At 34.8% G+C, this 13,209-nt stretch overlaps 2 protein-coding genes across 5 annotated transcripts in view; one reads left to right on the top strand and one right to left on the bottom strand.

Moving 5' to 3' along the window:
• Nucleotides 1-3,520, bottom strand: part of LOC133528956 (sex-lethal homolog) — a 47,168-nt gene extending 43,648 nt beyond the window's left edge. For 2 of the 4 annotated variants that reach the window (XM_061866483.1, XM_061866485.1), the window contains exons 1-2: nt 3,377-3,520; nt 1,257-1,439 (exon numbers count right to left, since the gene is read on the bottom strand). In XM_061866483.1, coding sequence (XP_061722467.1) covers nt 1,257-1,337 — 81 coding nt within the window. In that variant the 5' untranslated portion in view covers nt 1,338-1,439; nt 3,377-3,520. The remainder of the gene's footprint in view (nt 1-1,256; nt 1,440-3,376) is intronic. The other 2 variants (XM_061866486.1, XM_061866487.1) reach the window with 1 other exon arrangement.
• Nucleotides 3,521-5,250: 1,730 nt separating this feature from the next.
• The window catches only part of LOC133528893 (uncharacterized), a 28,114-nt gene continuing 20,155 nt past the window's right edge, over nt 5,251-13,209 (top strand). The window contains exons 1-2 of the mRNA XM_061866388.1: nt 5,251-5,438; nt 6,324-6,484. Of these exons, the coding sequence (XP_061722372.1) occupies nt 6,342-6,484 (143 nt within the window). The 5' untranslated portion in view covers nt 5,251-5,438; nt 6,324-6,341. The remainder of the gene's footprint in view (nt 5,439-6,323; nt 6,485-13,209) is intronic.

Here is a 13,209-nt window from a genome sequence, read left to right as displayed (position 1 = left end):
TTATATTAACCATAGCTTTGCCCCTACGTTTGAGTTTTTTCGAATTTTGTATTATTATAAAAATTAGGAGCGAAAAACAGATTTCATACAACATTTTTAAATGCGTGTAATAATTATTAATTCGAAAAAAATCAAGCGTAATAATAATAAAAAACAAAAATGAACGTAACAAAATCATAGCTGTGATTGATATACAACAAATTGTGTCAAAATATTTTCAATAAATTTAATATCCAGAGAGGAAAATGAGGACTACGTTTGTATGTAAAGGTGATTTCGCGCGGGTCCTCCACTTTCGTCTTAAGGACACGTCTGTTAAGTGAGAGCGAGAAAGAGATATGCTGACCGGACCTAGGTCGCGGTCCGGTACGCCCGTCTATTACAGCCTTTAATATACTAATACACCATATTGTTTTATTGATTGTAAATAGGTAATTAATTATCGAAGAGATCTTAATTACATGAACTATTTCACCAATTACAGTATCTTATCTTTATTCAGTATTCATTTATTTCTTGCTTCCATCATAAAGCTTTGTCCACATTAAGGATACCTTTGATTTTCAATTCGTGACATTGCATGCCAAATTGAAAATTGAAGATGCAAAATTTAAATTAAAAATGTTCTGGTGTGGACATAGCTTACTTCTACCTATAATTTTGGAGACATAACAGAAGTTTAGCGTAACTGTAAACGTAGTTACGTTCTCATTTTAAAACGACTAGCTAGATTGCTCTAAAACTTTGTACTTACAATAGGGTAAAGTATATCTATGCCTGTAATTAGTTTATGTAGTGTCCGATACCATAGTTTAAAATATACAGCGAATTTAAGTTTTTCATACTAAACTTGTCGCCTGCCAAAAAACGGGGGCGCCATAAGCCTTCAGTAAGAAATGCATATACTTCGAAAAATTTTACCAATGCTGCCGTGACCCAGGTGGCCGAGTGGCTCATAGTGGCGCGATAGCAGAGGACGGTGGTTTGATTCCAGCGTGGGGCACTGGAGGCCTTGGTCACTTTTTCTTAGTATATAACATTTATTTCAGTTTAAAACTTGTTTTTGCTCTATTTCATTTGTTTTATTGAATGCAACTATATAAACTAATTACAGGCATTAATATATACTTCATGTCAGTGTATGTGCAAAGTTTCATTACAATCCCAACACATATGGAAGGTGAAGTTAAGTCAAGCTTGTCGGGGAATCTTAAAATGAAGCATAATGAACAAAGTAATAAGAGTAAACTACTCACATTCTCCAAAGAGTTGAAACTCCTGTCCCAACTACTCACTGGTGTTCCACCAAACAGGTATCCGGGGTAACGTTCACTCATCACTACTGCGGAACCGTTACACTACTATAATATTGAGCAACAGATTAACACTTCATTCTGATCTTAACATAGTTAACTTCTTATTCACTACTTGTAGATTACCTGGAAAAAAGTATGTATAGTTATAGTTGATTAAGTGACATACATAATTCTTAATAATTATTTGTAACTTTGATATCATATATTATTTGACTTATTTTATACATAGACACTAATTTATTGCATGTAAATTTGGTTCTCGATGTACACACATATTTATGGTTAGAGTCCAGTTCAGAATGCTGTAAGCGTCTAGTATACTTGTAAACGCATTGACTGTAACCTGTTTTGTGTGTCTATATAAATAAATAAAAATAAGCTGATGATGTTCAAATCCGGTCTCCGCTCCTGGAGGACTTTGTATCTTATTCAGTTTTATAATATGATATATTGCAAAGCATAGTGAGCTCTGCCCTTGACCTAAATCAATCTACATACTGCCTATTTCATCATTTAGTAGTATTCGTAGTAGTAGATATCACTTAAATAACATTTTGAAATAAAATACATACATACATAAATAAATACTAAACATATATGAAAATATATAAAAAATATCTCAAGTGCCAACAAAAAGTAATAACAAGATGACATATTTAGGTCTAGTCAGGTACTTTTTTATGACTCAGGGTGAGTTGATTACTTTCTGTAGATTTGCAATATTATAGAAAAGTCTCAGTCTTCATAAGTATATTAATTATGATTGTGATGGTAATTATAAATTCGCAAAAACAGTGTTAAATAGATTGTCACTTTCAAAGTAACCAAATATATTGTAACACACCTTTGTTACAATAAAAATAAAGATGTGTTAAAATTTATTTGGCCATATATTGATTTAAATCAACGCAATTTTCATTCATAATTTTAAAACTAATACAGGACTTAATCGTGTAAACTTACATTTATTATATGGCCTGGTATGGTTTATAAACGTAAGTTTACACGATTAAGTCCCATATTAGTTTTAAAATTATATTTAGCCACTTTGGTCATCGCTATCTATTTAAAGAGGCCCACTGATTACCAGTTCACCGGACAATATTGGCCTGTCAGTTATTTATGATTGTAAGCTTTTGCGAATAACTGACGGGCTGATATCATCCAGCGAACTGGTAATCAGTGCTGACCCTTAATGCTGACTGTAGAAGGAGGTATTCTAATAAAATGTTCATTTAAACCTTCTCAAGATTTTACTCCTTGGCAACAGCATATCTAACCCATTTGCACCTATTGTACCCACTTGGGTAAACCTGAATACAGCATTTAATTTGATGATCTACTGCAGGGGTCACCAGTTAGTTCCTTAAGGGGTCCGGTTTTTAAAATAATGTGGCCATCATGGTCCATTTCTCTTTGCAGACTCTTTACAGTCAGCCATTTGGTGACCTCTGTTCTACTGTAACTCTACCTTTAAAAAATGCATTAAAAAAATGGTAGTGGTTATTAAAAGTGAGTGTGGGCACTAATGGGCTAATCTAACAATGATTTTTGATACATATAATGTATGTGGCCTGCTATACTGCCACCTGGGCACCAACATTTTCAAAGTATCCTAACTTTATTATTGTCACTAAGATTGAATCTCCAATAGTCATAAATTTTGAGATGTGGATATGATAAAATTACAAACACAGAATTTAGATGTTTTAACAGTTTTTCTTTTAATAAGAATCACTGAGCCATATGATCTATTCTAGGTATTCAATTAAATATTTATCAGGCACTAACCTTTTTAGAACCCCCTAGATTAAAAACCTACAAAAATGTATCTTGTAATCAATGGTAATACACAATAAATGTTTAAGCTATATGCAGAAATTTTACCGTAAAAGTGTACATTCTGTTTAGATTATATATATATGGATGCTTGTTACAATTGTAAAACTAAAGGCTTGAAATATTAATATTTACTTATTATGTATCAATATTACAAAAAGATGTATCCCTGCCTGTATATTGGATAAATCATTTACATGACAATTAAGAATTATACTCACGTTTAATAATATAACAAATAACTATAATCGCCTTATTTCTTGATGCTACAGTTACAATCTAGTTAACAAATTTACGCAAATTCTTTACTTGCGATGGACGATTTTTCGTCATTCGTTCGTGACAGTTGTTGAAGGCGGAGGGAGGCGTCCCGAAATGAAAATACCCCAAAATATTTTCTTTTTTCATAAATTTACAATTGAGGAATACAAAATAAACGCTTTATAAATAAAATTAAAGGCTTTAAAAAAATCAAGGACCAATATGAAGTATTTAGTTATTTTAGGAAAACCATATTTCTCAAAGTGCTCAAACTAAAAGGCCAATTCATTCCACACGTTGCAACGGGTCCGAGCTAGAGTTGGTTTTCGTCTCACAAAATACCAGAACTTCTTTAACAATATTTGACATATAAAATATATTTGTTCTTTAATTGCCAAAAATATTAAATGTTGGAAATTATTGCACTTGAACTATTTTTTCACATTTCCAAAATTGTTGACGATGTGCTGATATTTTATGAAACGAAAAAACAACTCTAGTTCGGGGCCGACGTCGGGCACGTTGCAACGTATGGATCTAAGTATCCCTTTTATAGAAAATATGTTGAAATGTAAAATATATCAAAATTAACTGGTAGATTGTCCCCCAACCAAAAATAAATTTTATAACCATTTACATATAACAACGTTTTACGATTAATTTACCCGAACAGCTGAGTAAGTTTTCAATTAATGGCAACTCTAATACATCCCATTTGTCAAGTCCCAGATTTACCAACTGCCAACAACTGCAATTTTTGACACGGAATTGCGTTTTGTTTTGACTTTTTCATAGGCATGTAAAAGTTAAGCGCTTGTTACAGCTTAAATTCATTACAGACGGGCGTACTGGATCGTGACTTTGGTGCGGTCATAATATCTCGTTTTCACTCTCACCTGTAACTGCGTTCTTAAGGGACGTACGGCGAACCACCTTTCACACGATCGAACGTGCGCTCGTCTGAAAACACTATTACTTAAAATAAAACGCTTCACATCAATAGTGAGTGTTTATAGATACAGGCGACCATACGCACGTTCGATCGTGTATAAGGTGGTCCACCGTACGTTAGTTAAGAAAGCAGCTATATGTGAAAGCAAGATAAAGATATTTTGACCGCACCAAGGTCGCGGTCCGGCGCGGTCGTCTGTTACTAGGATCCTAGAAAAAATTGGTGTCAATTTCATCTAGCGTCTGGCGTACACAATTTAATCACCAATAATTTTTTATATATATGATAACATTTGAGTGCTCAAATAAATAAAAAGTCCCGAACGCGCATACGCGTCGATAATTGGCATTCTTACGTTTGAACCTCCATTTTATAGGTCATAATTACAATCGAATCAAGTGGGATCGGTGAGCCAAATTCATTTTTGTGCCCCAACGTCCTGATTATACCAGTTAACTTAATCAGATTGTTCGAAAAATTGTCCCGCGTGGACTGCCCTTAAAACCTAAATTGTAAGGTCTGACTGCACTAACTATACTCTGGCATATCCACTTTGTTAGTAGAGAAAGGAGAGATATTATATTTTCCTTGATACGACAACAAAGTCGCAGTCTGGTACGGCCGTCTGTAGGGTTATTATACTTGTTGCATCCTTTTTCTTAACAAGGCAAATAAAAGAGAGCCAGCCAAATAACCCCACATTTAACTTTGAAGTAATTAAAATTATCCAATAGTCTGACTTTTCAATTTTTCTTCTTATTAAATATAAAATAGCTAAATTTTTAACGGTTTAAACTAAAACTGTAATTTTTAACAGTTTAAGTATTTTCAGATGAGTTTGCATAACAAAACGCAAACTGGTTGTTCGATTTCCGCTTGTTTTTTCACTGACACATTTCCGGAGGCCATTTTGTAATATCGCCTCGTTTTAGGTGTGAACGCTACGCAAAATTGCAAACAAATAATTATCCGCTGATTATAAGATATACGTATGTGATTTAGTTAGTGAACTTGTGTGTAAAATGATTTTGTAATCTCGTGTTTGGATTGGCAGTCTTAGATTTTACTTGGTAAGTACGTGACAAGCAGCCTTGGCGTCTTTAAACACGAGCGTCCGTAATATTATATCTCATCAGTTTAATTAATTGCGGTCCAGATAAATGGTTGGAGTCTGTACTTGATTGTACGTAGGTTTTTTACTAACCATGTAGAAAATCGCAGATGTTCTATTTTCCTTAGCCTTATCGATTTTGCAATAGGTAAAAACCCACGGTCGTAAAATTTGTTACATAAAGTGAAATCTATTGAAATGACTATTTTATCGCAAGAAACTATTTTGCGGATTTTGAACTGCATGGCAATGATTGTTGCCATTTATATCTGCAAAGTGACTTGCTGGTGTTGATAGGACCTTTATAAATCTAGTTTAATCTTTAATATCTATAATTATATAGTAACTAGGTAAAGAAGTAATGCTAGAGTAATCTACCATGTTTCTGCTAATTACTACTTATAGGTATACAAGATGTCAATACTATGATCATTTACGAAGACGTGTGCCTTGTCTTGTGTTGCCCTGATATTAAAGGTTAGATTTGACAAATCTGCACGTCATAGTGGAAGGGACGAACTATATTGCTAAATAACGCATACATACGCACTATATGCATTTAAAAGTAACTATGTTTACTTGGTAGATATGTAAATTCTTATTTCTATAAGTTTCCATTCGCCAGAAGCAGTATAATACCTAGAAACTGAAACTACTATTATAAAAACATCTTTTTTCTATTAAAAAAAAACTGAAACTAATTACCTAAAGACACATCTTATCATTGATCATGGTATAAAAATATCTTAAATATGAAATGCTACATAAAAATTGTCTTATGCCGTTGTGTCTAAGACGGAGTATACAAATTTGAAAATGGACGGGCTGTTTCAACTTTTTCTAGGTACAGGAAAGAGCAGCCATGAGTGTCATCATAAGACTGCAGAACCTTCCGTGGTCCGCAAATGCGCTGGACATTAGGAATTTCTTTCGGGGCCTCTCAATTCCAGAAGGCGGAGTGCACATCGTAGGCGGTGAACTTGGAGACGCGTTCATTGCCTTCAGGTAGCTATATTGTAATCTTCACAAACATTAGATCTCATGGATATTTTCCTTGGAAATGTTTCACTGAAAATATTTCAATTATTTCAATCCTAAAGTACCTATAATATTAAGTAGTTGTAAGCATATTATATTTATACACATGGTATTTTTAATAAATGAAAAAGACTTCCCACTATCAGAGGTTTTTACAAATTGAATCAATCACGAAAATTCAACCCTCTATATTAGATTATCAGATTGTTATTTATGATAACACTTCTAGTAGGCTATAAAAACAATAATGCTTCATTATTAACATAGTGTCACATTAAGTGATTTATTTTATTATCTTTTTATTGTTCTTATGATAGCCATACCATAAGCAATGTTAGTGACAACTTCTAAGTTATTACTAATATTGTTTAATATTTGAGCTATTTCATGAGAACTGTAATGATGTATGTGCCGACTTATTATATATATTTTATATAAATGCTATGGCTGATACACAACAGGTTATATGACCTCTCTAAGGGCTAAATAGCCATAGTCAGACCCTTATGGTAGCTATATTATTTTACCAATAGTTAAAAAATGAAATGAAACAAATTTGGAAGCTTTGAATTGAGAATTCATAATTCTACTTGATATCTGCGACTTGCAACTGTATTTAGTAGTAGAGAAGCACGGCAGTTCCTCCTGGATCAGAATGTTGGTTGGTATTCAATTATTTTTCTTTGTATGCATCTTAATTTAGCCATTGGGATGAGTTCGGGATCGGGACCTACTTATAAACTGAGTCATGAGTCATGCCTTCATCTATCCGGTAAGTATTTCTGATATTTAAAACTTCATTTATTGAAGAGGTTTGCAGTATTTCACTTATATATTTTTTTAATTTAGGATTGCTAGGGAGTTGGTTGTATATTGTGAATTCCTAAAAGAATTAAATTGTAAGTGTAGGTCTTAATTAGTCATGATACGAATAGTGGTTTTGCCTCTAGGCTGACTTCAGCACTGGCACTTGCCAGATATTCGTTAAAAAATGTTTAATATTGTGAGCCACATTATGAAAACTGAACTACTAAGGGATATGTTTTCTAAGATTGAAGTTTTGTCGCTCATTAGTAGTGTATGTATTTTAGTCAGTATATGAAAAAAATATCTTCATTTATAACAACTTCTCAATAATATACATTTTAAATATGAACACTTACACTTTGCTCCACAATATTTTTATTTTTTTTAATAACGATAAGTAAGCGTATATTTGCTTAACTATGAAATTTTTGTTTACCTATTTAAGGTATAATAGTTCTAAATATTCAGCATAGTGGCCGAACAGGCTGAATACCGAATAGTTGCCGAATTTTCGAAGCAACTCTAGTCTTAATCATAAAAACAAATTTAACATATGTGACGATGAATTTTACAAAATCTTTTACTCCGCTGCACATTACAAAGGAAGATTGTTTTGTTTGCACAGAACTGAGTATAATATTATAATTATTCAATATGAATAACTATTCTTCATAAGCTGTATGAACAATTGCTTAAGCATTTCATGCCAGCTGCTTTAAAAATTACTTATATTATATGTACCTGGTACTATAAAAGTAATTTTCTTTCTTTCAAAAGGGCCAGTAAGTAATATATGCAATGCACTCAGAACAATTAGATAAATCTGTATTTATTCTGCATTTACTACACTTTAAAATAAAGATTCAACTATAACCTAGAAACAATAAAAAATAATAAGTCAGTGATATTAATTTATGGTCGATATTAAAACAACTACAATTAATAACAAGCAGGAGTAAAAAACCAACAGGAGTAATATTACAATTTTATTATCCTCTTCACTGAGCATGAAGCGATATAGTGACAATCCGATACGACAAATTTTACCTACATACTTACCTAAAGCAGTTATCGCACTGGTACCACATCAGTGGTGGCAGCAAGGTTCCATATTTATCACCTGTTACTATGCCCGTCACTTTCGCGCTTACATACTTGTTAGAACGTGACAGGCATGGTGACAAACAATAACGAGCAGACCATCTTAGGCCTACAGGTTACCCAGATCACAATTCCGTACACGGCGGGAAGAAGTAGATAACTGGTGAGATGAAATTGAAGAAATTTGAACCTTACCTAATTCTATTTTAAGTTCAAATTTCTCTAATTTTATATCTCGAGTTTATCAACTTCCCGCCGTGTACCGAATTGTACATCGACAAACATCAAACGACAATTAAAAATGTATGAGGATGACAGAAAAGTAACGTGACTATCTCCATACGTTATTTAAGGCTGCACCCGACTGCTAACGACTTCGCGCGTGTTGGCGGAGCTTATACCCCTTACCGCACCACCCGCTGCAAAAGATCGAGTGCGCAGAGCTATGTGTTGGAAATAGAATTTTGCTCGATCGTGCGCGCAACGCAGCACAGGTCCGTCTAGCAACACGACTCGCCCCGCACTGACTATACGGAGGAGAGCGGGGTAATGATAGGAACCTAGGCGGGATTTAAGCTTTTTTTTTGTGCATTTGCAAAAAGCAAGAAAACCAAATCACTTTATAGTATTTTGTAAGAAGGATTGTAAAGTTTGATATATTTTCGATAAAAGTGGCAGTAGTAATAAGGATACCACTGAAGGAAATAGGGGTGAATTCAAGCTTTTTTTCTTCTATTGAAATTTAAATAGTTCTCCAGAAAAACCATATAATTTCTCATATCTTGTAGAGTGTCAAATTTAATATAAAAAATGGTTCAGAGTACCTAACTTCGTTTTACGGTATTTTGCGGCAGGAGGAACCTTAAGTTTCGTTTGACGTTTTCTATCATAGATATCATCTTTGCTAGGCCCCCTGGTGGCGAACACACTGAAACTGACAAGAGAACTTATCCTTTTATTAACCCTTTTCCAGAACGCACCAATCTACAAGGTTTTCCCAAAAAAATCCAATATATTCAAATAAATCCCGCTTTGATGATTAATTTGAAGACAAGTCACATTTTCCAAAAGTGCAATCTAATTTGAACTTTAAATCGGATGGCTAAGGTTGAAATTATATTGGCGCGTATGTGGTCGATAAATCGTACTATGCCTAGAAAAGGGTTAAGGCCGTTGTTATTCTTTCTAAATATTACCCAACATGTAGTACCCATGCTACACAGGAACTGTATTTACGTTTAAACTGTCGTAGAGCGCTTAGAATAATTTATATTATATTAGTTACTTTTATATGTCGATAGCAACCGTTATCTTCAACGTAGCGTCGCAGTTACCCAGCAGCATCGGTCTTTGATTCATATTTTTTAGTAAAATGGCAAACTTAATAGGCACAAAAAATAATAGTACTACCCTGCATAAATGACGATGTATTCCCATCTGTCCCAGCCGGGAACAGATAGGAATAGTTTTATATTTGCATCTGTCCCCGCCGGGCACAAATTGCCCATCTATTCTACAATTGGCTATCAAAATCGATATTAGTATAATAAAAAGGACAGGAAGAAACCAAGGCGGTCACAGATGGGTAGGATTCATTCCCAAGGATTTGTCTGCGCTGGGCAAAAAAATTAAACCATTCCCATATGTTCCCGGATGTTCCGAGGTGGGAATACACCGAAATGACACTTCCTACAAAACCGGAGTTTGACAGCACTTCTGAGATGAGTAATGTTGTCCCTTTCTAATGTATGGCACTATCCCATTCGGCTAAGTAAGATTATCAAGTTTAAGTATATTATCTTATCTGTGGTTGTGACCAACAGGAACGCTAAGTTTCGCTACCCTAATAATTGCCGTAGCCAAGGCTCAGAAACTGGTTAGATTTCCAAACCGTTATCATGTACTGGGCGCAAAACCTTTTAATTTTGGTTTACTTACTTCGTAAAACCACTATTTTTAAACCGGTTTTTAGGAGAACATTTCCATTAAGTTCTTGCCAGATTAACCGGTATAGAACAATAAAAACTGGTTTCTTCCTATTTCGGTGTCTTCGTTCACGCGGTACACCACCAGGTCGGCCGTCTTGTCTGTCGCTCGTCGAATAAACCGGTTTATTTAGGTTACAATAAAGTGCACAAAACGTTCACGTTCTTGTGAAAGTTCAGAGTAAAACCAAAATAAACCGGTACAAAGCGCTATTTTTAAAACCCGTCCCGAGCCTTGCTCGTAGCTACGCTGAGACGAGCGGAGTCGAGATCGCCCGAAGGGACCAATGGCACCCCACTGCCCATTAGTCAGACCATTTTTAGGCATTTTTTTTATACTACGTCGGTGGCAATCAAGCATGGCCTGCCTGATGGTAAGCATCACGGATGCCTGGTGATTTGGGCTGCGGCGTGGCACTTCTTAACTATACTTAAGTGTTACTCGCTGGTGTAAGGTAAACGAACGGATCTTTATGATAAGAAAATGATTTTATAGAGTACTGAAAATACAACTTGGCTGCGGTGGATGTCTAGCGAAGACAACGACGTAGGCTTGAGTCGGTCATGAACTAAGAACGTTGAATAAAATCTCAAGAAGGACCGAAAGGAACTAAATCTTTTTGCACGCTCTTCGGTCTTTAGGTCCTTTGGTTCAATGGAATTGGGGAGCGCTTCACTGAGTGAAACAGTAAACGGACAGAAAGAAACGGTTCACAATGACCCTGGCACAAGTGCGAACGAGATGAAAGAACGACGCGACACGCCAAATCCCGATAAGTGAAGGAAAATCAAATATTTTTCTATGTATTTTATTGTGTTAAGGTGTTTTAATGTTTAATATCGACATATCATGTCGTATAACTTCAATTGTATTCAGTTACCAAAGTATAGGTAAAAACCGAATGTTAAACCGATGCCTATTCATTCCCGGCACTCAACAACAGAACTGAACTAAAGGACCGAACTAGTTGTTCGACTGATCCACCGAGACCGGAGCGCTCTCTGTAGTGAACGAGCAGGCACAAGCCTAAAACAATGCTTATTCTTCACTTGCTAATCTTGCAATAATAAATAAGCTGTCTAGTAAACTTACTTAGGTCTGAATCTGAAGATAGACACAGACAGGAAGGCACTGAAAGGGTTAAACATGAACGCAGCAATTCACTTAATCTTACCTAAAATAATATAACGATCAGACACAAGCTATTTCACGGAAAGAAAATCTTGACGTAGAAGTAGAAGAACCACCTTGCTTCAACGTATTATTAGCAATATTGGCATATTTGTTGGGTGGCTGAGTTAGCCAGGCGGCTGACTTACCTAACAACTACCTACCTGAAATTAATTATGAGATGACCTCTCTTCATTATAGGCTTTACACGTATGCATACAATGCTGAACGGAACAATATCAACTAAATTATTTTTGCAGTCAGGTACTTAAATCAAACTTTCTGTCGGAACAATTTTTCATATGGTAAAAACTTCCACTAATTCTTCAAAAAGAAGAAGAGCTGTAGTTATCTCTAAACGGAACCGAGTGAAGAGTACGAAACAAAAGACTAAAACTGATACTATTTTACAATGGGTAATATTAAAAAGAACGCTGTAATCTGGCAATATTGTTACTCGTTTAATATTTCGAGGAATGTAACTGGTATGCAAGTTCACTTGTGGAGGCGAATTGAATGAAACGCAGAAAGAGGACTGTCAGTAATACATTATTAGTTTAATCTATAAATTTCCTAAATTCTTCAACTACTAGCTTTACCTTTGCTAGTTTATCTCAGCAGTCGTTGGATGGTGAGTACTTCGGCAGATCTATTTTACGTTTTTTGGAACCTGTAGGTATATTAAAAATTAGAAAGGAATGAGTAAAATAAGAACATGTTCTATAATCTCTTTATAATAACACCATCTTTAAAACTCTAAAATTCGCAAAAAATCTTCTTTTCTCGTTTGTGACAAAACACATCCAAGTTTAGGGTCAAAACATGTACACTCGGGCGCACTATCGCTCATAACTATTTGAGTAAGTATATGTATATAAATGGAGGTTTAATTACCAAGAATATTTAGAAAAAAAGTTAAATTTCGAAGTAGCACCTTCCGGGATCCAATTATGTACGTATCTTAAACTGCGAGTTTTTTGCTGCAAATCTATCTAGTAGATAATAATAGGTTTACAAGTTTTTTCAATTCAAGTTCGAGAAAAGATACGCACGACAAATTAAGTAATGTATGTGAATTACCTAATTAACTAATAAGACTTTCAAAACACATACTGAAAAGCACATATACCGAATGAGAATGACTGATTATTTCTATGCCGGTTTTATGCTCATTGTTGCGACTTTTGTCAAATTCCTCTCCTACAGGCAAATATTCGAAAGGCATAAGTCCACCCTTAGTCAAGTTATCATATCCCATACCATGCAGGAGTGCAGGTTACACCAGCATATGCGGCTTGGCATGCGAGGCTTGCGTGTGCAAACGGAAGTGCTGCTGGATAAAACCTCTATCTCTTTTAATTACATCTAAGACTTGCTTACAAACGTTCCCTTGGTAAATCAAAGACTTATGATTATTATTATCGTTTCACCTTTGTTTTATTAAGGGCACATTTGAAATTTTTGGGCCGAAGGGAGAGCTCCATTCCGGTTCAAAAGGCTATGTAATGTAGTCAAAGTAGCCTGCAAAAACAATCTCATCGATAAACCGAAAGTCGGCTAGCTGTACCAACGAGAATCTGCTTCTGCGACAAAATAATACATTTTATGATGTAGCAAAAAGTACATCT

The sequence above is a fragment of the Cydia pomonella genome, chromosome 20, assembly GCF_033807575.1.
Source record: "Cydia pomonella isolate Wapato2018A chromosome 20, ilCydPomo1, whole genome shotgun sequence".
NCBI lineage: Eukaryota > Metazoa > Arthropoda > Insecta > Lepidoptera > Tortricidae > Cydia > Cydia pomonella.
The sequence above is the reverse complement of the archived record's forward strand: the minus strand, read 5'-3'. Positions and strand labels throughout refer to the sequence as shown.